Source organism: Xenopus tropicalis, chromosome 1 (genome assembly GCF_000004195.4).
Source record: "Xenopus tropicalis strain Nigerian chromosome 1, UCB_Xtro_10.0, whole genome shotgun sequence".
Classification (NCBI taxonomy): Eukaryota; Metazoa; Chordata; class Amphibia; order Anura; family Pipidae; genus Xenopus; species Xenopus tropicalis.
Window position 1 is genome coordinate 199,961,282 of NC_030677.2, and position 26,178 is coordinate 199,987,459.

Here is a 26,178-nt window from a genome sequence, read left to right on the forward strand (position 1 = left end):
CCTACACTCACTCACCCCCGGTCTGGCCTGTCCTACACTCACTCACCCCCGGTCTGGCCTGTCCTACACTCACTCACCCCCGGTCTTGCCTGTCCTACACTCACTCACCCCCGGTCTGGCCTGTCCTACACTCACTCACCCCCGGTCTGGCCAGTCCTACACTCACTCACCCCCGGTCTGGCCACTCCTACACTCACTCACCCCCGGTCTGGCCTGTCCTACACTCACTCACCCCCGGTCTGACCTGTACTACACTCACTCACCCCCGGTCTGGCCAGTCCTACACTCACTCACCCCCGGTCTGGCCTGTCCTACACTCACTCACCCCCGGTCTGGCCTGTCCTATACTCACTCACCCCCGGTCTGGCCTGTCCTACACTCACTCACCCCCGGTCTGGCCTGTACTACACTCACTCACCCCCGGTCTGGCCTGTCCTACACTCACTCACCCCCGGTCTGGCCAGTCCTACACTCACTCACCCCCGGTCTGGCCTGTCCTACACTCACTCACCCCCGGTCTGGCCTGTACTACACTCACTCACCCCCGGTCTGGCCTGTCCTACACTCACTCACCCCCGGTCTGGCCTGTACTACACTCACTCACCCCCGGTCTGGCCTGTCCTACACTCACTCACCCCCGGTCTGGCCTGTCCTACACTCACTCACCCCCGGTCTGGCCAGTCCTACACTCACTCACCCCCGGTCTGGCCAGTCCTACCCTCACTCACCCCCGGTCTGGCCAGTCCTACCCTCACTCACCCCCGGTCTGGCCAGTCCTACACTCACTCACCCCCGGTCTGGCCTGTCCTACACTCACTCACCCCCGGTCTGGCCAGTCCTACACTCACTCACCCCCGGTCTGGCCTGTCCTACACTCACTCACCCCCGGTCTGGCCAGTCCTACACTCACTCACCCCCGGTCTGGCCTGTCCTACACTCACTCACCCCCGGTCTGGCCAGTCCTACACTCACTCACCCCCGGTCTGGCCTGTCCTACACTCACTCACCCCCGGTCTGGCCTGTCCTACACTCACTCACCCCCGGTCTGGCCAGTCCTACACTCACTCACCCCCGGTCTGGCCTGTCCTACACTCACTCACCCCCGGTCTGGCCTGTCCTACACTCACTCACCCCCGGTCTGGCCTGTCCTACACTCACTCACCCCCGGTCTGGCCTGTCCTACACTCACTCACCCCGGTCTGGCCTGTCCTACACTCACTCACCCCCGGTCTGGCCTGTCCTACACTCACTCACCCCCGGTCTGGCCAGTCCTACACTCACTCACCCCCGTCTGGCCACTCCTACACTCACTCACCCCCGGTCTGGCCTGTCCTACACTCACTCACCCCCGGTCTGACCTGTACTACACTCACTCACCCCCGGTCTGGCCTGTCCTACACTCACTCACCCCCGGTCTGGCCTGTCCTACACTCACTCACCCCCGGTCTGGCCTGTCCTACACTCACTCACCCCCGGTCTGGCCTGTACTACACTCACTCACCCCGGTCTGGCCTGTCCTACACTCACTCACCCCCGGTCTGGCCAGTCCTACACTCACTCACCCCCGGTCTGGCCTGTCCTACACTCACTCACCCCCGGTCTGGCCTGTACTACACTCACTCACCCCCGGTCTGGCCTGTCCTACACTCACTCACCCCCGGTCTGGCCTGTACTACACTCACTCACCCCCGGTCTGGCCTGTCCTACACTCACTCACCCCCGGTCTGGCCTGTACTACACTCACTCACCCCCGGTCTGGCCAGTCCTACACTCACTCACCCCCGGTCTGGCCAGTCCTACCCTCACTCACCCCCGGTCTGGCCAGTCCTACCCTCACTCACCCCCGGTCTGGCCAGTCCTACACTCACTCACCCCCGGTCTGGCCTGTCCTACACTCACTCACCCCCGGTCTGGCCAGTCCTACACTCACTCACCCCCGGTCTGGCCTGTCCTACACTCACTCACCCCCGGTCTGGCCAGTCCTACACTCACTCACCCCCGGTCTGGCCTGTCCTACACTCACTCACCCCCGGTCTGGCCAGTCCTACACTCACTCACCCCCGGTCTGGCCTGTCCTACACTCACTCACCCCCGGTCTGGCCTGTCCTACACTCACTCACCCCCGGTCTGGCCAGTCCTACACTCACTCACCCCCGGTCTGGCCAGTCCTACACTCACTCACCCCCGGTCTGGCCAGTACTACACTCACTCACCCCCGGTCTGGCCTGTCCTACACTCACTCACCCCCGGTCTGGCCTGTCCTACACTCACTCACCCCCGGTCTGGCCTGTACTACACTCACTCACCCCGGTCTGGCCTGTCCTACACTCACTCACCCCCGGTCTGGCCTGTCCTACACTCACTCACCCCCGGTCTGGCCTGTCCTACACTCACTCACCCCCGGTCTGGCCTGTCCTACACTCACTCACCCCCGGTCTGGCCTGTACTACACTCACTCACCCCCGGTCTGGCCTGTCCTACACTCACTCACCCCCGGTCTGGCCTGTCCTACACTCACTCACCCCGGTCTGGCCAGTCCTACACTCACTCACCCCCGGTCTGGCCTGTCCTACACTCACTCACCCCGGTCTGGCCTGTCCTACACTCACTCACCCCCGGTCTGGCCTGTCCCACACTCACTCACCCCCGGTCTGGCCTGTCCTACACTCACTCACCCCCGGTCTGGCCTGTCCTACACTCACTCACCCCCGGTCTGGCCTGTCCTACACTCACTCACCCCCGGTCTGGCCTGTACTACACTCACTCACCCCCGGTCTGGCCTGTCCTACACTCACTCACCCCCGGTCTGGCCAGTCCTACACTCACTCACCCCCGGTCTGGCCTGTCCTACACTCACTCACCCCCGGTCTGGCCTGTACTACACTCACTCACCCCCGGTCTGGCCTGTCCTACACTCACTCACCCCCGGTCTGGCCTGTACTACACTCACTCACCCCCGGTCTGGCCAGTCCTACACTCACTCACCCCCGGTCTGGCCTGTACTACACTCACTCACCCCCGGTCTGGCCAGTCCTACACTCACTAACCCCCGGTCTGGCCAGTCCTACCCTCACTCACCCCCGGTCTGGCCAGTCCTACCCTCCCTCACCCCCGGTCTGGCCAGTCCTACACTCACTCACCCCCGGTCTGGCCTGTCCTACACTCACTCACCCCCGGTCTGGCCAGTCCTACACTCACTCACCCCCGGTCTGGCCTGTCCTACACTCACTCACCCCCGGTCTGGCCAGTCCTACACTCACTCACCCCCGGTCTGGCCTGTCCTACACTCACTCACCCCCGGTCTGGCCAGTCCTACACTCACTCACCCCCGGTCTGGCCTGTCCTACACTCACTCACCCCCGGTCTGGCCTGTCCTACACTCACTCACCCCCGGTCTGGCCTGTCCTACACTCACTCACCCCCGGTCTGGCCAGTCCTACACTCACTCACCCCCGGTCTGGCCACTCCTACACTCACTCACCCCCGGTCTGGCCTGTCCTACACTCACTCACCCCCGGTCTGGCCTGTACTACACTCACTCACCCCCGGTCTGGCCTGTCCTACACTCACTCACCCCCGGTCTGGCCTGTCCTACACTCACTCACCCCCGGTCTGGCCTGTCCTACACTCACTCACCCCCGGTCTGGCCTGTCCTACACTCACTCACCCCCGGTCTGGCCTGTACTACACTCACTCACCCCCAGTCTGGCCTGTCCTACACTCACTCACCCCCGGTCTGGCCTGTCCTACACTCACTCACCCCCGGTCTGGCCTGTCCTACACTCACTCACCCCCGGTCTGGCCTGTACTACACTCACTCACCCCCGGTCTGGCCTGTCCTACACTCACCCACCCCCGGTCTGGCCTGTCCTACACTCACTTACCCCCGGTCTGGCCTGTCCTACACTCACTCACCCCCGGTCTGGCCTGTCCTACACTCACCCACCCCCGGTCTGGCCTGTCCTACACTCACTCACCCCCGGTCTGGCCAGTCCTACACTCACTCACCCCCGGTCTGGCCACTCCTACACTCACTCACCCCCGGTCTGGCCTGTCCTACACTCACTCACCCCCGGTCTGGCCTGTACTACACTCACTCACCCCCGGTCTGGCCTGTCCTACACTCACTCACCCCCGGTCTGGCCTGTCCTACACTCACTCACCCCCGGTCTGGCCTGTCCTACACTCACTCACCCCCGGTCTGGCCTGTCCTACACTCACTCACCCCCGGTCTGGCCTGTACTACACTCACTCACCCCCAGTCTGGCCTGTCCTACACTCACTCACCCCCGGTCTGGCCTGTCCTACACTCACTCACCCCCGGTCTGGCCTGTCCTACACTCACTCACCCCCGGTCTGGCCTGTACTACACTCACTCACCCCCGGTCTGGCCTGTCCTACACTCACCCACCCCCGGTCTGGCCTGTCCTACACTCACTTACCCCCGGTCTGGCCTGTCCTACACTCACTCACCCCCGGTCTGGCCTGTCCTACACTCACCCACCCCCGGTCTGGCCTGTCCTACACTCACTTACCCCCGGTCTGGCCTGTCCTACACTCACTCACCCCCGGTCTGGCCTGTCCTACACTCACTCACCCCCGGTCTGGCCTGTACTACACTCACTCACCCCCGGTCTGGCCAGTCCTACACTCACTCACCCCCGGTCTGGCCTGTACTACACTCACTCACCCCCGGTCTGGCCAGACTGGGGGTGAGTGAGTGTAGGACAGGCCAGACCGGGGGTGAGTGAGTGTAGGACAGGCCAGACCGGGGGTGGTACCTTTAATTGCATAACCCCCTTAGGTGAAGACAGCTGGGAAATATCAGGTTTACAATACATCTCAGACTAAACCTTGCAAAGTACTCTCCCATCCCTTACACACAGCTCACTATGCTATGGAGCAGCAACATGTCTTTTCCTAATTATTTGCAGAATGCAATGGCTGGATTTTAGCTTTACATAACTGCAGCCTTCCAAAGCATCACCCCATCGTTCCAATATGGAAATACATTCTCTACATTAAACTGAAAGGCTCTGGAACTTAGATAATTGTGTCTTTTGGTGAATGTATATAAGTAGACTGCTTCAATGAGTGTTTAATAAATATGAGTGTAATGAGTGTAATAAATATACTTTATAGTTGCAGTCCTTTTAAATGTAAAAGTTCCCTGAACAAAAAGTTCTGCGGTACATTTCCAAGTCGCGTGATAAAGTTTTTCTTAGCAGCAAATATAATTTTGGCAGATTTGAGCAAGAATAAAAGATTCATGGCCAACCAGAGTTGGAAGTACTTAATGGATTTTCAAAAGTAACTTTAGAATCGATACTTTATAAACTTTATATAACTTTTATATATCAGAATCAGCACAATGCTAGGTGTCCGGGTCAGTTGTCTTTAAAGTAACAGTGCCAAACTGGCCATAATTAAACTTTTTAGGGCTTTTACACATCTAAGACAGAAGGGCATTAAGGGACATCTTTTAATAATGTTCCACTGCCTCTTTTTACATTATCACCAATAGAGAGCAGACACAAGGGGGGAGTTGGATTTGATGAAAGCCTCACCCAACACCCATGTAACAGAAGCTTGTTTAACCTCCCACATAGAGCAGTAGCTGACAGGAGATATAAAGGATTCCCCAAGCTGCAACAAGAACTGAATTGCACCCTAGAATCTCCGCTTATTGGTCGCACCATAACCCAGACTGGCAGAGCCTTTGTGAGAAGGGATATGGATACTCAGCCTGGCCTCTACTAGGGAGGGCAGAATATGTAAACAATCAGACGCATCTTCAACTAACTGGGTATCCAATTCTTGTAAAGCCCCTCGGGTAGACAGTAACTGATATTAAAAACATGATTTAATTGATAGCAGCAAGTTATCTTGTTTCAAACTGCTGGTAGAGGTGGTATCTGTCCCCATCATGTCCTAAATTACAATGGAAGGCATCTGCTTCTCCATTTCCTGAGAAGAACCTGTCCGGGCCAAATGGCTTCTTCAGTGGAAATTGGGATTGGGAAGCTAGACAATAAAGAACATTCCAAAGTCCAATGAGGACCACTCTGAGTTAGTTTACTTTTTTGAATCCCTGTATGGGACCTGTTATCCAGAATGCTCGGGACCTGGGGTTTTCCGGATAAGGGATCTTTCTGTAATTTGGATCTCTATAACCTAAGTCTACTAAAAAATCATTTAAATATTGAATAAACTCAATAGGATTGTTTTGACTCCAATAAGGGGTAATTATATATCAAGTACAGGTACTGTTTTATTATTACAGAGAAAAGGGAATCATTTAACCATTAAATAAACCCAATAGGATTGTTCTGCCCCAATAAGGGGTAATTATATCTTAGTTGGGATCAAGTACAGGTACTGTTTTATTATTACAGAGAAAAGGGAATCATTTAACCATTAAATAAACCCAATAGGGCTGTTCTGCCCCCAATAAGGGGTAATTATATCTTAGTTGGGATCAAGTACAGGTACTGTTTTATTATTACAGAGAAAAGGGAATCATTTAACCATTAAATAAACCCAATAGGACTGTTCTGCCCCAATAAGGGGTAATTATATCTTAGTTGGGATCAAGTACAGGTACTGTTTTATTATTACAGAGAAAAGGGAATCATTTAACCATTAAATAAACCCAATAGGGCTGTTCTGCCCCCAATAAGGGGTAATTATATCTTAGTTGGGATCAAGTACAGGTACTGTTTTATTATTACAGAGAAATGGGAATCATTTAACCATTAAATAAACCCAATAGGGCTGTTCTGCCCCCAATAAGGGGTAATTATATCTTAGTTGGGATCAAGTACAGGTACTGTTTTATTATTACAGAGAAAAGGGAATCATTTAACCATTAAATAAACCCAATAGGGCTGTTCTGCCCCCAATAAGGGGTAATTATATCTTAGTTGGGATCAAGTACAGGTACTGTTTTATTATTACAGAGAAAAGGGAATCATTTAACCATGAAATAAACCCAATAGGGCTGTTCTGCCCCCAATAAGGGGTAATTATATCTTAGTTGGGATCAAGTACAGGTACTGTTTTATTATTACAGAGAAAAGGGAATCATTTAACCATTAAATAAACCCAATAGGGCTGTTCTGCCCCCAATAAGGGGTAATTATATCTTAGTTGGGATCAAGTACAGGTACTGTTTTATTATTACAGAGAAAAGGGAATCATTTAACCATGAAATAAACCCAATAGGGCTGTTCTGCCCCCAATAAGGGGTAATTATATCTTAGTTGGGATCAAGTACAGGTATTGTTTTATTATTACAGAGAAAAAAAATTAGAATTATTTGCTTATAATGGAATCTATGGGAGATGGCCTTTCCGTAATTCAGAACTTTCTAGATAACGATTTTCCGGATAAGGGATCCCATACCTGTACCAGACTTATTTACATGAGTGCACTTAATGCTTCTTATGACCTTAAGTCAGCTCAGTGGGTAAAGTGGCACTACAATAGATTGAATTATGAATTGTATTTATGGTACTTTATTGGACGTAACTCCTCCATTTTTGCTTTTGGTAAATGCACTAATGTTGCTCTTGAACTTTAATAACAAAATACATAAGCCATGAATAATGAGTCATTACAGTCTATTTAGCACCATTGTTTTGCAGTACGCATTGGACTAAATCATGGATATTTTGGTAATTGTGATTTTGACCATTTTAAATGTAATTTTACAGGTGGTGGGTTGGACAGTGGCAGCAATGTTCCACTACCTGTGGGCCAACAGGTGAGAAAAAAAGGACAGTTCTTTGCCTTAAAACATCAGGATCTGATGAAGAAGCCCTTCGGTCTGAGGACTGTCATCATCTAACCAAACCCAAAGTATATCTGTCCTGCAACAGAGACATCCTATGCCCCTCCGACTGGACTGTGAGCAACTGGAGTGAGGTGAAGGGATTCTTATCATACATTCTTGTTATGGAACTTACATGTAACCTCATTTTATAGTTAAGGGCTTTTCTGTAATTCTTGAAAATGTACAAATCTAGATAATCAGTCTCTTTATCGTATTACTTTTTGTTTGAACCCCTTATCTCATAAGAAGAATACAAATACATGAGAACATTTTTATGTCTCATTCTGTTGTTGTTAAAAAATATCTGGGACAAAAACTTAAACCAACCAAATCTCAGCATACTTGGCTTTCAGGCTAAGTTGGCGTTTCATTGGTCTGAAATGTTGAAAGTAGTGATAAGTGGATCTGTCCCGTTTTTGCTTCGCCAAAAGACTTTTGAAACTGCTGAAAAATTCCCAAAATGGCAAAAGATTTGCAAAACATGGTTACGACACAACTTTTTTGATGCAATCATGATTTTTTACACAACCTCAACTTTTTTTTAATGTGATCATGACTTTTTGACACGATTGCAACTTTTTTCTCACACAGCGAATTTTTGTAGCAGTTTCATGAAATAATTCACCAATTCACCGAATTTTGCAGAGAAAAAATTTGTTCATCACTAGTCAAAAGTGAATATGGGTTTGGTATAAATGATAGGACTAACAATTATTGGATGCACCTTATAATCAGTTCTAATAATGCTATGAAAACAGTTCTCCTGGATATAAGATTGCAAAAATTTGCAAATTACCCCAAAGTGTGTTAATTGGAGCTACATTTAGATACTTTTCTCAATTTACTTTTCAGTGTTCCGTCACTTGTGGTGGTGGAGTCCGGACCCGCAACATTACCTGTGCCAAAAATAACGATGAGCCGTGTGATTCCTCTAAAAAGCCAAATAGTAAAGCACTTTGTGGCCTCCAGCAATGCTACGTACAAAAAACATTGCCCAAGCCTCCTATTAAGTACAATTATAGGAAGAAAATAATAAAGAAAAAATCTGGTGATCCAAAGAGGCGCATCTTCTTACCAAATAAAAATCACCGGGTTCAGACGACAACAGGATTACCCAGAGTGTTCATGTCAACTTCATCCACAAATTCTTCCTCCCCGAGCGTGAAGTCGATTAAAGAGGATTTCCAAATCAACGAAATTCCGAATTCTACTCACTTTAACATAGATTACAAATATAACTTTGTGCTGGTTGAAAACAACAAAAGGAAAGTCCATGTGAATGCCACAAGCATCAGTCCATCAGTTTCCAACAGGACCAAGGTGGGAAATATGGAAACTGGTACAGAAAGCATCGCTGAAAAAGACTCTCCTCCTATATTCACCACCACTCGCCGGCCTGAAGAACTCACCTCAAAATACCAGCTTCTAACGGAACAACCACAATCCCAAACAGAGTCAGGAAACATGAGAGGTTCAACAGTGGATCCCAATGGTGACTATGATACAGACATCAACTTTATCATCGAATCAAGGAGTAAAAGACACAAAGGGAAAACAAACCAGAATCAAAATCATCCTGGCACAAATCTGAATCAGACAGAATCTCCAACTAATTCCTCAATATTAATTAACCAAACACCGTTAAGTACATATAATACTGTCAGTATATCAAACACAGAGGGTAATTCCACCAGAAATAACCAGGATTGGCGAGATGTAGCACCAACAGCCTCAGCACAACCATCTTTTCTGCAAGTTACAACAAGTAATACCCCAGAGAATTCAACCTGGAAAGTAAACAATGCGTCTAACAGGTACCTCCTGAATTACACACACTATGAAAATGGCACAGGATTAAACTTTAATGTGTCCAAAGAGGTTTACTGGATTGTTGGGAACTGGAGCGAGGTAAGAAGTAATATTTTAGCAGTAAAGTTTTGTTCTGCATGTGCTTCTTAAGTATAGTCTCATATTTAGTTAATTAAAATTGTCTTATAAAATTTTCCCCAGAGTTATCACTTTATAATTTTATGGCACCTGCTTTGGGTTAAATTGTTTGGCTCCATTGGTTATTACACTTGTCATCTGACCACAACATAATGGCAGCTGAATTGTGCTTGCTTTCATCCAAATATAACAGAATCTTTCCACTTGTTTGCAACAAATCTGCATTTATTTATTGCTGTGTTGACTTCTAATGTCTAACACTGACTCTCTAACACATTCTTACTTGCTTATAAAATGCATTTGGCCTATGTTTACTCTTAATAAGCCAGGCTTGTAACCTGAATAGCCTAGCCATATTTCACCATCATTCTGTTTACCCGCTTCCTCCTCCTTAGGCAAAATCCTCAAATCACCACAGTATTAAGGAACTTAACCTAAAGCCTTAGCTTCAGTTGGTGGCCAAGGCTAGAAACGTCTGTCGTTGTAGTTCCTGACTGTTGAATTTAAAAAGAAAAATTACTTGTCTGTATTTCTGGAGAGTGAAACATTTGTTAACACACTCACAAAGTCTCATTAAGGAAGACATTAAGCCATAAGTTTCCACTGTGGAAATGTGCAAATTGTGGAACTATTACCTAGATATTTCAATCCACATTGTGAGAATGTGCCAGTGTTGAGAAAATATTTTATATATCTCATTCCAATGGTTGCAAAAAACACTGATAAACAATATAGAGTCGTCTTGTCTTTTAGTCTTTGGGCCCATTTTCAGCATTTCTTCTAGGGTGGAATATTTAGCTGTATTCCATCCTCTATGTATAATGCTATTACTGTTACCCTGCCTTTTGAGAAGACTCCTCAGTTCCACAGCTCTCCAATATACTGTAGGTACTGGTTGTTTAACACTATTTATATGATGACTATGAAAATGTAATAAGGAATTGGTGGGCATCTCATTGCGGAACAAGTCAGTTACTAAATTGCCTACTTCCTGTAGGCCACCAGTCCACTTACTGGTCTACCAAATAATCACAACACTTACTGGTCACCTCCTAAGAATTTTTTTCATGTTTGTGTTGCTCCCCTCCTTTTTTTTATATTTAAATGTTGCTCATGGGTAACAAAGGTTCAGGACCCCTGCTGTAGATCATAGTTGGTATCACTCTCCAAAAAGAATTTTTGTTTGATAGAAGTGTATAAGGAGGTGACATCGCAGGTAACTAGTAAAGTATCTGAATTAACATTTAGATCTTGGAGCTTATATAAAATATCTCGAGTATGTAATGTATGACAATAATCTCAATACCAGGGATTTACCCTGGCAAGAATTTATTGGCTAGCAATTGCCAGATATGATGGGCCAAATAGGTGGTTTTTCTTTATTTGTATGTATCTTAGCATGTACAATGTTGCTGTGTGTATATGTTCAACTCTCACTGCCTGGTACTCCTTTTTAGATATTATTCCAGCATCTCTAGCATCTTCAATCATGTTGTTATATTGTCTCTGAAAACTGTCAGCTGGATCATTATTATTATTAACATTTATTTATAAAGCGCCAACATATTCCGCAGCGCTGTACAATAAGTGGGTTTCATACATTGGACATACAGAGTAACATATAAAGCAATCAGTAATTGATACAAGAGGTGAAGAGAGCCCTGCCCAAAAGAGCTTACAATCTTTATGAATCTATTATTATTATTATTATTAACATTTATTTATAAAGCGCCAACATATCCCGCAGCGCTGTACAATAAGTGGGTTTCATACATTGGACATACAGAGTAACATATAAAGCAACCAATAACCGATACAAGAGGGGAAGAGGGCCCTGCCCAAAAGAGCTTACAATCTGTATGAATCTATTATTATTATTATTATTAACATTTATTTATAAAGCGCCAACATATCCCGCAGCGCTGTACAATAAGTGGGTTTCATACATTGGACATACAGAGTAACATATAAAGCAATCAATAACCGATACAAGAGGTGAAGAGGGCCCTGCCCAAAAGAGCTTACAATCTGTATGAATCTATTATTATTATTATTATTATTAACATTTATTTATAAAGCGCCAACATATTCCGCAGCGCTGTACATTAAGTGGGTTTCATACATTGGACATACAGAGTAACATATAAAGCAATCAATAACCGATACAAGAGGTGAAGAGGGCCCTGCCCAAAAGAGCTTACAATCTGTATGAATCTATTATTATTATTATTATTAACATTTATTTATAAAGCGCCAACATAACCCGCAGCGCTGTACAATAAGTGGGTTACATACATTGGACATACAGAGTAACATATGAAGCAATCAATAACCTATACAAGAGGTGAAGAGAGTCCTGCCCAAAAGAGTTTACAATCTACAAGGAGAAAGGGTTGAGACACAAAGGGGCTGTTTTACTAATCCACGAATCCGAATGGGAAAAATTCGGATTGGAAAACGAACATTTTGCGACTTTTTCAAATTTTTTGCGACTTTTTCGTAGCCGTTACGACTTTCGTGAATTGTCGCAACTTTTTCATAGCCATTACAAATTTCGTGAATTGTCGCGACTTTTTCATAGCATTACGACTTTCGCGAATTGTTGAGACTTTTTCGTATTGAGCGCTCGAAAAAGTAGCAAAATATCGATCATTACGAAAAAAAATGCATTCGGACGCTTTTCGGACGTTCGTGGATTAGTAAATGTGCCCCAAGGTGTGGCCCATCCTTGAATCTCCCTTAGGGCAATCCGTTCCTGTTTGGATAGGTTATCTCTATAGCCCTTATCCTGAAGTGTAAGGAAATCAACCATGACCAATTCTCCAAAAATGTGTATTTTCCGGCAAATATTACTATTAGTGAAGTTGCTTTTTGTTTTGAATTGAGCATCTTTCAACTGTCCTTCATTTTATAATGTGCCTAAATCTAATCTAATCTGGTGATCCAAATATTTCCTAATATCTTCAGGGGTACATAGAGTAAATGAATTTCCCCATTGGCTTCAACAGATAATGAGGTCAATCCTCACCGCTGTTGTGAACGTTTGTCTCTGAAAGAAACATCACTTTCTTAAACAAAGAGAAACCAAATTCCTTCGGAGAAGACTCCCTAACCCACTACTTCCAAACCTGCACCCAAGCCAGCCCAAAGTTTTCTTCTCCCTTATGACCCAGTCCCAACCTGACTCCCCTCTGTTATATATGGGAAATATCTCCCACGGTAGGGAAGGGGCCATGCCTGAAGTCTGGCTTTCCTGAACTCAAACTTGCGGCTTACTTTCTTTGCCCAAACAATCCCAACCTGCAGATAAACCCGTGGGTCCCACCCAGTGGCTTCACAACAATACTGGGCACCCACATTGATTTTTTTTTGTGGGGGGCCTTAGTGTTTTTAATTTACATCATTGGTCCTGTAGGTTTTGAGTCAACCTGCTTATCACTGATTTTAAATAATGGCTAATGGCACAGTGAGGGCAACAATTTATTGGTATCTCCTTTGAGAAAATGGTCTGGATGAAAACGTACTTGCTGGTTAACCAGATAATATAAAACGACAAATACAGTGATTTGCGCTAATGAATACTTTGTGGAATTCTATGTTGTGGTCAGACAAAAGCGCAGTAATTGCTCAGCTGGCTGTTAGCTGCATAGATCATTGTGCAACCAAATGAACACTACAAGGAACAATTGCATTCACTGGACATTTTCTCTGATGCAATTGTTTATTTTAAAGCATACATTTAATCAAATAAATATTCTTTTTGTACTGTATTATAACTCTTTTCCATAAAATTAAAACAATTCAAGCTTCAGGAAACCCAGGATTTTGTTTTCTTTTATGCTGTTGCCGTTCCACTGAGCCTACAGTGTACGTTTTGTGCAACAGATTTTCAATTTCTAAGCCACAATGTCATTTATTCTTATGGCCACGGTCATAGAACTCATGTTACAAAAGGATTTTATTTTTCTCTTGAAGATGAAAAAAGCAATATATAGTCTTTTGAAAGACCGTCCCGCAGCCTTGCATCCAGCCAGTGCTACCAACAGGAACAGTACAGAATGTCAGTGACTCTTTTTGTAAGAAAATGTACATTGGGGGATGGGAGGCAGAGTAACGTGATGGGTGGAAGAAGCATCAAAGAACAGTGGCCAATGAAAGTCAAGGTTAACATAAAAAAAAAAATTGATGTAGAAGTTCCTCTTATTGTGCAATTTCTATAACAGGATAAGTATGTACACTACAGGGTTAGTTTGTACATTTGAGTTGGTTTTATTGCCCCAATTTAACTAAATCATGACAAAAAAAAAATAACTATTGATTTTTTTTCCTGAAAAATCAAGGCCAAAGTCATGGCTGTTCATTTCTGATATTTAGCAAATAGAAAGCTTAAAAAAATGAAAATGTATAATAAAAAAATGCTAGGCCATATTCAACTCTAGATTTCCCCATAGACTTCTGTTGAAATTTCTTGAGATAGACCAGACGTTCTTGCTGAATTGAATCTGGCCCTTGATAAGAAGAGGAAAGTCTTGTGATGTTGCTCTGCGCAGAAAATAAATGAAGTATAATATACAGTATAATAATAATATTTATAACTAGTGACGAGTGACAATTCTTTTGACATGAGTGACAATTCTTTTGACACGAGTGACAAGTCTTTTGACACGGGCGACAATGTTTTTGACGCGAGCGACAATTTTTTTCATCCATTTCACAAAAAAATCCACCAATGGTGAAACGCGGAAATTGGCCGCGAATCCATGCCTGCCAAAACATATCGCCCATCACTATTTATGACTGTGATAGTGTTTGTATCAGATATTTAAAAGGGATTCTATAATCTTGTGCAGTTATGGAGTTTGTCTGTAGATGCCAATGATTGGTTTAGATTTTTATTGGTCAGGCCACATGGAGGAGCAGACTTACTTGTTCCTATGATCCGGGTCTGGAATAGGAGGCCAAAACGGCCCAATACATAGTTATTAAATAGTGACTGTGTATGGCATCTTACAGCAGCCCCACTGGCATTTGCCTGAACCCACAGATTGCCAGTCCAGGCCTGTATTCAAAATAGGCCCTGGCAGTGACCCCCAACCAGTGGATCGTAAACTCAGTGCCCCCAAACCAGGTAGTTTTTTTGAATTCCTGACTTGGGGGCAAGTTTTGGTTGAATAAAAACAAGATTTCCTACCAAATAAAGCCCCTGTAAGCTGATAGTGTGCATAGAGGCTGCCTAATAGCCAATCTTAGCCCTTATTTGGCTCCTCCATGAACTTTTATGGTGCTTGTGTTGCTCCCCAAGTCTTTTTATATTTGACTGTGGCTCCCGAGTAAGAAAGGTTGGGGATCCCTGGTCTATAGCATTTTATGGCAGCCCCTCTGGCATTTAAATTCAGCCCCGCACCCCATTTTGACACTAATCTAGCAGATAGTTTGGTACTTTTTATACAATTTATTTTTGGAATAAATCCTTCCATTATCCCTTTCAATGCTTTCCCTATACAGGTATGGGACCTGTTATCCAGAATGCTTGGGACCTAGTGTTTTCCGGATAAGGGGTCTTTCCATAATTTGGATCTCCATACCTTAAGTCTACTATAAAATAATTAAAACATTAAACAAACCCAATAGGATTGATTTGCATCCAATAAGGATTAATTATATCTTAGTTGGGATCAAGTACAGGCACTGTTTTATTATTACAGAGAAAAGGGAATCATTTAACCATTAAATAAACCCAATAGGGCTGTTCTGCCCCCAATAAGGGGTAATTATATCTTAGTTGGGATCAAGTACAGGTACTGTTTTATTATTACAGAGAAAAGGGAACCATTTAACCATGAAATAAACCCAATAGGACTGTTCTGCCCCCAATAAGGGGTAATTATATCTTAGTTGGGATCAAGTACAGGTACTGTTTTATTATTACAGAGAAAAGGGAATCATTTAACCATGACATAAACCCAAAAAGGCTGTTCTGCCCCCAATAAGGGGTAATTATATCTTAGTTGGGATCAAGTACAGGTACTGTTTTATTATTACAGAGAAAAGGGAATCATTTAACCATGAAATAAACCCAATAGGGCTGTTCTGCCCCCAATAAGGGGTAATTATATCTTAGTTGGGATCAAGTACAGGTACTGTTTTATTATTACAGAGAAAAGGGAATCATTTAACCATGAAATAAACCCAATAGGACTGTTCTGCCCCCAATAAGGGGTAATTATATCTTAGTTGGGATCAAGTACAGGTACTGTTTTATTATTACAGAGAAAAGGGAATCATTTAACCATGAAATAAACCCAATAGGGCTGTTCTGCCCCCAATAAGGGGTAATTATATCTTAGTTGGGATCAAGTACAGGTACTGTTTTATTATTACAGAGAAAAGGGAATCATTTAACCATGAAATAAACCCAATAGGGCTGTTCTGCCCCAATAAGGGGTAATTATATCTTAGTTGGGATCAAGTACAGGTACTGTTTTATTATTACAGAGAAAAGGGAATCATTTAACCATTAAATAAACCCAATAGGGCTGTTCTGCCCCAATAAGGGGTAATTATATCTTAGTTGGGATCAAGTACAGGTACTGTTTTATTATTACAGAGAAAAGGGAATCATTTAACCATGAAATAAACCCAATAGGACTGTTCTGCCCCCAATAAGGATTCATTATATCTTGGTTGGGATCAAGTACAAGGTACTGATTCATGCCCCACATTGTCTCTTAGCCTGTAAAGAGAGATACCCTAAAATACTACCCGCATTGGTATTCTCTTGTATGTAGCACAGTTAGGAACATTTGTAAAGTTACAGTATGGCGCCTTGTTTAGCAAAAATTACTAGTGATGTGAATTTTTATTCAGACAAACTGGAACATGGTGATAAGATAAGCCCTTGCACTCCATGGAATTACCAACTGGGAAAAACCATTTATGGATATCAAAGGCAGATACATCAAGGGTCCTATATGCATATATCCTAATCCTGTAGTCTGATATTCTTAGTGACAGGGTGAAAGCATTACTGGGATATCCTATCAGTAATAATAAGTAAAATATTTCAAATTGATGGAAAGGTGATATTTCATGATTGTAAAGACAGAATCACCTCTCGCTAACCTTGTTTTTTATCTTATCAATCAAACTGAGTACCGTACATACCCCTAGCTTTAACCAATGTGTAACTGTGACATTGCCCTGGTAATGAACCAAGAAGAGGTGATGGATTATTTTCATTTAGAACTGGTGATAGTCCTTGTAATCATTCCAGCCCTATAAATTATTCCTATACATACTATCAGCAGGTACTGTGCAATACATTAAGGTTTCAATGTTATTGCTGGGGAAAAAAAATCGGAAAATTCTACGATAAATTGAAAAGGCTGGTGTGCAAAGAGCAACAGGGCTAGGGCATACAGGCAATCAGTTTGAGAAGCTATTATTTACAAAACACTTAGGGGCACATTTATCAAATCCCGAGTTCGAATCCCAAAATGGGAAAAATTCGGATTGGATACGATAATTTCTGTTAAAAATATCACAAAAATGCTTATGAAAAATCGTATTTGTCACGATAATATCGTATGGGCGATCCATAAGTCACTAAATTTTAGTATCGAATGATCGTAAACGGCGGGAAAACCTTTCTGACTTTGATCCTTCAGTGCATGATTTTGAAAGTCTCCCATAGGGCTCAATGGCACTCTTCAGCTCCAACCCAGCCCAAGGAAAGTTCCCCATAGGGCTCAATGGCACTCTGCAGCTCCAACCCGGCCCAAGGAAAGTCTCCCATAGGGCTCAATAACACTCTGCAGCTCCAACCCGGCCCAAGGAAAGTCTCCCATAGGGCTCAATGGCACTCTGCAGCTCCAACCTGGCCCAAGGAAAGTCTCCCATAGGGCTCAATGGCACTCTGCAGCTCCAACCCGGCCCAAGGAAAGTCTCCCATAGGGCTCAATGGCACTCTGCAGCTCCAACCCGGCCCAAGGAAAGTCTCCCATAGGGCTCAATGGCACTCTGCAGCTCCAACCCGGCCCAAGGAAAGTCTCCCATAGGGCTCAATGGCACTCTGCAGCTCCAACCCGGCCCAAGGAAAGTCTCCCATAGGGCTCAATGGCACTCTGCAGCTCCAATCCGGCCGAAGGAAAGTCTCCCATAGGGCTCAATGGCACTCTGCAGCTCCAACCTGGCCCAAGGAAAGTCTCCCATAGGGCTCAATGGCACTCTGCAGCTCCAACCCGGCCCAAGGAAAGCCTTCCATAGGGCTCAATGGCACTCTGCAGCTCCAACCCGGCCCAAGGAAAGTCTCCCATAGGGCTCAATGGCACTCTGCAGCTCCAACCCGGCCCAAGGAAAGTCTCCCATAGGGCTCAATGGCACTCTGCAGCTCCAACCCGGCCCAAGGAAAGTCTCCCATAGGGCTCAATGGCACTCTGCAGCTCCAATCCGGCCCAAGGAAAGTCTCCCATAGGGCTCAATGGCACTCTGCAGCTCCAACCCGGCCCAAGGAAAGCCTCCCATAGGGCTCAATGGCACTCTGCAGCTCCAACCCGGCCCAAGGAAAGTCTCCCATAGCGCTCAATGGCACTCTGCAGCTCAAACCCGGCCCAAGGAAAGTCTCCCATAGGGCTCAATGGCACTCTGCAGCTCCAACCCGGCCCAAGGAAAGTCTCCCATAGGGCTCAATGGCACTCTGCAGCTCCAACCCGGCCCAAGGAAAGTCTCCCATAGGGCTCAATGGCACTCTGCAGCTCCAACCCGGCCCAAGGAAAGTCTCCCATAGGGCTCAATGGCACTCTGCAGCTCCAATCCGGCCGAAGGAAAGTCTCCCATAGGGCTCAATGGCACTCTGCAGCTCCAACCTGGCCCAAGGAAAGTCTCCCATAGGGCTCAATGGCACTCTGCAGCTCCAACCCGGCCCAAGGAAAGCCTTCCATAGGGCTCAATGGCACTCTGCAGCTCCAACCCGGCCCAAGGAAAGTCTCCCATAGGGCTCAATGGCACTCTGCAGCTCCAACCCGGCCCAAGGAAAGTCTCCTATAGGGCTCAATGGCACTCTGCAGCTCCAACCCGGCCCAAGGAAAGTCTCCCATAGGGCTCAATGGCACTCTGCAGCTCCAATCCGGCCCAAGGAAAGTCTCCCATAGGGCTCAATGGCACCCTGCAGCTCCAACCCGGCCCAAGGAAAGCCTCCCATAGGGCTCAATGGCACTCTGCAGCTCCAACCCGGCCCAAGGAAAGTCTCCCATAGCGCTCAATGGCACTCTGCAGCTCAAACCCGGCCCAAGGAAAGTCTCCCATAGGGCTCAATGGCACTCTGCAGCTCCAACCCGGCCCAAGGAAAGTCTCCCATAGCGCTCAATGGCACTCTGCAGCTCCAACCCGGCCCAAGGAAAGCCTTCCATAGGGCTCAATGGCACTCTGCAGCTCCAACCTGGCCCAAGGAAAGTCTCCCATAGGGCTCAATGGCACTCTGCAGCTCAAACCCGGCCCAAGGAAAGTCTCCCATAGGGCTCAATGGCACTCTGCAGCTCCAACCCGGCCCAAGGAAAGTCTCCCATAGGGCTCAATGGCACTCTGCAGCTCCAACCCGGCCCAAGGAAAGTCTCCCATAGGACTCAATGGCACTCTGCAGCTCCATCCCGGCCCAAGGAAAGCCTTCCATAGGGCTCAATGGCACTCTGCAGCTCCAACCCGGCCCAAGGAAAGTCTCCCATAGGACTCAATGGCACTCTGCAGCTCCATCCCGGCCCAAGGAAAGCCTTCCATAGGGCTCAATGGCACTCTGCAGCTCCAACCCGGCCCAAGGAAAGTCTCCCATAGGGCTCAATGGCACTCTGCAGCTCCAACCCGGCCCAAGGAAAGTCTCCCATAGGGCTCAATGGCACTCTGCAGCTCCAACCCGGCCCAAGGAAAGTCTCCCATAGGGCTCAATGGCACTCTGCAGCTCCAACCCGGCCCCAAGGAAAGTCTCCCATAGGGCTCAATGGCACTCTGCAGCTCCAACCCGGCCCAAGGAAAGTCTCCCATAGGGCTCAATGGCACTCTGCAGCTCCAACCTGGCCCAAGGAAAGTCTCCCATAGGGCTCAATGGCACTCTGCAGCTCCAATCCGGCCCAAGGAAAGTCTCCCATAGGGCTCAATGGCACTCTGCAGCTCCAACCCGGCCCAAGGAAAGTCTCCCATAGGGCTCAATGGCACTCTGCAGCTCCAACCTGGCCCAAGGAAAGTCTCCCATAGGGCTCAATGGCACTCTGCAGCTCCAATCCGGCCCAAGGAAAGTCTCCCATAGGGCTCAATGGCACTCTGCAGCTCCAACTTTGCCCAAGGAAAGCCTTCCATAGGGCTCAATGGCACTCTGCAGCTCCAACCCGGCCCAAGGAAAGCCTTCCATAGGGCTCAATGGCACTCTGCAGCTCAAACCCGGCCCAAGGAAAGTCTCCCATAGGGCTCAATGGCACTCTGCAGCTCCAACCTGGCCCAAGGAAAGTCTCCCATAGGGCTCAATGGCACTCTGCAGCTCCAACCCGGCCCAAGGAAAGTCTCCCATAGGGCTCAATGGCACTCTGCAGCTCCAACCCGGCCCAAGGAAAGTCTCCCATAGGGCTCAATGGCACTCTGCAGCTCCAACCCGGCCCAAGGAAAGTCTCCCATAGGGCTCAATGGCACTCTGCAGCTCAAACCCGGCCCAAGGAAAGTCTCCCATAGGGCTCAATGGCACTCTGCAGCTCAAACCCGGCCCAAGGAAAGTCTCCCATAGGGCTCAATGGCACTCTGCAGCTCCAACCTGGCCAAGGAAAGTCTCCCATAGGGCTCAATGGCACTCTGCAGCTCCAACCCGGCCCAAGGAAAGTCTCCCATAGGGCTCAATGGCACTCTGCAGCTCCAACCCGGCCCAAGGAAAGTCTCCCATAGGGCTCAATGGCACTCTGCAGCTCAAACCCGGCCCAAGGAAAGTCTCCCATAGGGCTCAATGGCACTCTGCAGCTCCAACCCGGCCCAAGGAAAGTCTCCCATAGCGCTCAATGGCACTCTGCAGCTCAAACCCGGCCCAAGGAAAGTCTCCCATAGGACTCAATGGCACTCTGCAGCTCCATCCCGGCCCAAGGAAAGCCTTCCATAGGGCTCAATGGCACTCTGCAGCTCCAACCCGGCCCAAGGAAAGTCTCCCATAGGGCTCAATGGCACTCTGCAGCTCCAACCCGGCCCAAGGAAAGTCTCCCATAGGGCTCAATGTCACTCTGCAGCTCCAACCCGGCCCAAGGAAAGTCTCCCATAGGGCTCAATGGCACTCTGCAGCTCCAATCCGGCCCAAGGAAAGTCTCCCATAGGGCTCAATGGCACTCTGCAGCTCCAACCTGGCCCAATGAAAGTCTCCCATAGGGCTCAATGGCACTCTGCAGCTCCAACCTGGCCCAAGGAAAGTCTCCCATAGGGCTCAATGGCACTCTGCAGCTCCAACCTGGCCCAAGGAAAGTCTCCCATAGGGCTCAATGGCACTCTGCAGCTCCAACCTGGCCCAAGGAAAGTCTCCCATAGGGCTCAATGGCACTCTGCAGCTCCAATCCGGCCCAAGGAAAGTCTCCCATAGGGCTCAATGGCACTCTGCAGCTCCAACCCGGCCCAAGGAAAGCCTCCCATAGGGCTCAATGGCACTCTGCAGCTCCAACCCGGCCCAAGGAAAGTCTCCCATAGCGCTCAATGGCACTCTGCAGCTCAAACCCGGCCCAAGGAAAGTCTCCCATAGGGCTCAATGGCACTCTGCAGCTCCAACCCGGCCCAAGGAAAGTCTCCCATAGGGCTCAATGGCACTCTGCAGCTCCAACCCGGCCCAAGGAAAGTCTCCCATAGGGCTCAATGGCACTCTGCAGCTCCAACCCGGCCCCAAGGAAAGTCTCCCATAGGGCTCAATGGCACTCTGCAGCTCCAACCCGGCCCAAGGAAAGTCTCCCATAGGGCTCAATGGCACTCTGCAGCTCCAACCTGGCCCAAGGAAAGTCTCCCATAGGGCTCAATGGCACTCTGCAGCTCCAATCCGGCCCAAGGAAAGTCTCCCATAGGGCTCAATGGCACTCTGCAGCTCCAACCCGGCCCAAGGAAAGTCTCCCATAGGGCTCAATGGCACTCTGCAGCTCCAACCTGGCCCAAGGAAAGTCTCCCATAGGGCTCAATGGCACTCTGCAGCTCCAATCCAGCCCAAGGAAAGTCTCCCATAGGGCTCAATGGCACTCTGCAGCTCCAACTTTGCCCAAGGAAAGCCTTCCATAGGGCTCAATGGCACTCTGCAGCTCCAACCCGGCCCAAGGAAAGCCTTCCATAGGGCTCAATGGCACTCTGCAGCTCAAACCCGGCCCAAGGAAAGTCTCCCATAGGGCTCAATGGCACTCTGCAGCTCCAACCTGGCCCAAGGAAAGTCTCCCATAGGGCTCAATGGCACTCTGCAGCTCCAACCCGGCCCAAGGAAAGTCTCCCATAGGGCTCAATGGCACTCTGCAGCTCCAACCCGGCCCAAGGAAAGTCTCCCATAGGGCTCAATGGCACTCTGCAGCTCCAACCCGGCCCAAGGAAAGTCTCCCATAGGGCTCAATGGCACTCTGCAGCTCAAACCCGGCCCAAGGAAAGTCTCCCATAGGGCTCAATGGCACTCTGCAGCTCAAACCCGGCCCAAGGAAAGTCTCCCATAGGGCTCAATGGCACTCTGCAGCTCCAACCTGGCCCAAGGAAAGTCTCCCATAGGGCTCAATGGCACTCTGCAGCTCCAACCCGGCCCAAGGAAAGTCTCCCATAGGGCTCAATGGCACTCTGCAGCTCCAACCCGGCCCAAGGAAAGTCTCCCATAGGGCTCAATGGCACTCTGCAGCTCAAACCCGGCCCAAGGAAAGTCTCCCATAGGGCTCAATGGCACTCTGCAGCTCCAACCCGGCCCAAGGAAAGTCTCCCATAGCGCTCAATGGCACTCTGCAGCTCAAACCCGGCCCAAGGAAAGTCTCCCTTAGGACTCAATGGCACTCTGCAGCTCCATCCCGGCCCAAGGAAAGCCTTCCATAGGGCTCAATGGCACTCTGCAGCTCCAACCCGGCCCAAGGAAAGTCTCCCATAGGGCTCAATGGCACTCTGCAGCTCCAACCCGGCCCAAGGAAAGTCTCCCATAGGGCTCAATGTCACTCTGCAGCTCCAACCCGGCCCAAGGAAAGTCTCCCATAGGGCTCAATGGCACTCTGCAGCTCCAATCCGGCCCAAGGAAAGTCTCCCATAGGGCTCAATGGCACTCTGCAGCTCCAACCTGGCCCAATGAAAGTCTCCCATAGGGCTCAATGGCACTCTGCAGCTCCAACCTGGCCCAAGGAAAGTCTCCCATAGGGCTCAATGGCACTCTGCAGCTCCAACCTGGCCCAAGGAAAGTCTCCCATAGGGCTCAATGGCACTCTGCAGCTCCAACCTGGCCCAAGGAAAGTCTCCCATAGGGCTCAATGGCACTCTGCAGCTCCAATCCGGCCCAAGGAAAGTCTCCCATAGGGCTCAATGGCACTCTGCAGCTCCAACCCGGCCCAAGGAAAGCCTTCCATAGGGCTCAATGGCACTCTGCAGCTCCAACCTGGCCCAAGTTAAGTCTCCCATAGGGCTCAATGGCACTCTGCAGCTCAAACCCGGCCCAAGGAAAGTCTCCCATAGGGCTCAATGGCACTCTACAGCTCCAACCCGGCCCAAGGAAAGTCTCCCATAGGGCTCAATGGCACTCTGCAGCTCCAATCCGGCCCAAGGAAAGTCTCCCATAGGGCTCAATGGCACTCTGCAGCTCCAACCCGGCCCAAGGAAAGCCTCCCATAGGGCTCAATGGCACTCTGCAGCTCCAACCCGGCCCAAGGAAAGTCTCCCATAGCGCTCAATGGCACTCTGCAGCTCAAACCCGGCCCAAGGAAAGTCTCCCATAGGGCTCAATGGCACTCTGCAGCTCCAACCCGGCCCAAGGAAAGTCTCCCATAGGGCTCAATGGCACTCTGCAGCTCCAACCCGGCCCAAGGAAAGTCTCCCATAGGGCTCAATGGCACTCTGCAGCTCCAACCCGGCCCAAGGAAAGCCTTCCATAGGGCTCAATGGCACTCTGCAGCTCCAACCTGGCCCAAGTTAAGTCTCCCATAGGGCTCAATGGCACTCTGCAGCTCAAACCCGGCCCAAGGAAAGTCTCCCATAGGGCTCAATGGCACTCTACAGCTCCAACCCGGCCCAAGGAAAGTCTCCCATAGGGCTCAATGGCACTCTGCAGCTCCAATCCGGCCCAAGGAAAGTCTCCCATAGGGCTCAATGGCACTCTGCAGCTCCAACCCGGCCCAAGGAAAGCCTCCCATAGGGCTCAATGGCACTCTGCAGCTCCAACCCGGCCCAAGGAAAGTCTCCCATAGCGCTCAATGGCACTCTGCAGCTCAAACCCGGCCCAAGGAAAGTCTCCCATAGGGCTCAATGGCACTCTGCAGCTCCAACCCGGCCCAAGGAAAGTCTCCCATAGGGCTCAATGGCACTCTGCAGCTCCAACCCGGCCCAAGGAAAGTCTCCCATAGGGCTCAATGGCACTCTGCAGCTCCAACCCGGCCCAAGGAAAGTCTCCCATAGGGCTCAATGGCACTCTGCAGCTCCAACCCGGCCCAAGGAAAGTCCCCATACTTAAGCTTTAATGGATCCGAAACTTTTGTACTCGGCGCGACAATACGATTTTGTTGCACAAATTTTGTCGCAAAGTACGAAAAAGTCACGCAAATGTATGAAAAAGTTGCGCAAGGTATGAAAAAGTCACAAAAAATATGCACAGTACGACCAAATGCAAATTTTATGTATTCGGACTCAATTGTACCTTGATAAATGTGCCCCTTGGAATATATTTAGGATATAGAATATAGTATGGGTGTAGAGCAGCAAGGAGCATTCCTGGTTCCAGTTGACAAAATACCTATAAATTGAATATTTTTAAAGAACAAAATGTTGCCTACAATAATTAATTCCAATGATTGCACCTTTTCCACCAAAATAATATAAGAATATATATTGTGACTTGCCCCCATATCTGATAAAAGGGACTAAGTTTGCCCAGGAACAATATCCAATAGCAACCAATAACATGATTGCTTTTAAACAGGTGACCAGTTGATGCTTCCTACTTTCCCTTCAAGCTGAGCTGTTAGGCATATATAGGACGCTTTGGGTCCTATGGGAGAAAAGTGCTTTACAAATGTTTGTTGTTGTTGTTGTTGTTGTATAGGACAGCACATAGGCATTCAATATGAGCCACCCCAACACTACTCCAAAGCTCCAGGGTGGCAGCCATTAGTATCTACTAATGCTAAATGTGGCTAAATGACTGTGCTGGAGAGGTTGCCAACACAGAGGCACATTGCACCATAATCTAAGGGCCTGTCCTAAAATTACACATTTTTTGGTAGAGGTTATTAACTTAACAGTTCTAAAAATACTTGTAAACATAGAAATGCCCCCAACTATTGCTCCCAAAACTTAACAACCCAGTTGGTGAATCAAATCGCTACTGCAGCCCGACTGGCAATAGCCTCTATGTGGGAATCCGCAGTCAGCCACACTATATAGAAGTTCAGTTTCAGACTGCATTTTGTTTCTCTGTTATACTGTACTTATATTTTGCTTAAGTCTTGGTTATGTGTCTACTATAAATGATGATATTGTACAACTAATGCAGAGAAACATAAGCTGCTGTACAAGTACTTTATTGGACACAAACCAATAAAATATAAGTTACGGAAAAAAATGTGGCTAAATGACAAGCACATAAAAGTGGGGGGGGTCATTCTCATTAAACTTTTAAAAAGTTGAAATGGATTCAAATCCATAACAAACTAATCGGAGATCATGTTATATAAGTGCATTGTTTTAAAATCACACACACTGGGGCTGATTTACTAATCCACAAATCCGAATGAGAAAAATTCGGATTGGAAAACGAACATTTTGCGACTTTTTCGTATTTTTTGCAATTTTTTCGTCGCCGTTACGACTTTTTCGTAAATTGTCGCAACTTTTTCATAGCCATTATGACTTTCGTGAATTGTTGCGACCTTTTCATAGCCATTATGACTTTCATGAATTGTCGCGACTTTTTCATTGCCATTCCGACTTTCGCGAATTGTCGCGACTTTTTCGTATTGAGCGCTCGAAAAGTTCGCAACAATTTGTGAAAAAGTCGCAAAATACCGATCATTACGAAAAAAACGCATTCAGACGCTTTTCGGACGTTCGTGAATTAGTAAGTGTGCCCCACTGATTTTTCAATTTGTTTCTTTAGTAGATCTCCCCTGTTTAACTGTTATTTATTGTCTCACAGACTTGCAGTACAACTTATTATATATATATATATATATATAATAGAACTGGAT

At 47.8% G+C, this 26,178-nt stretch overlaps 1 protein-coding gene across 2 annotated transcripts in view; it reads left to right on the forward strand.

Annotated features, from left to right (window-relative positions):
• adamts12 (ADAM metallopeptidase with thrombospondin type 1 motif 12) overlaps window positions 1–26,178 on the forward strand; it is a 340,375-nt gene that overhangs the window by 259,751 nt on the left and 54,446 nt on the right. For both annotated transcript variants that reach the window (XM_031894766.1, XM_018090830.2), the window contains exons 18-19: window positions 7,716–7,926; window positions 8,687–9,742. In XM_031894766.1, coding sequence (XP_031750626.1) covers window positions 7,716–7,926; window positions 8,687–9,742 — 1,267 coding nt within the window. The remainder of the gene's footprint in view (window positions 1–7,715; window positions 7,927–8,686; window positions 9,743–26,178) is intronic.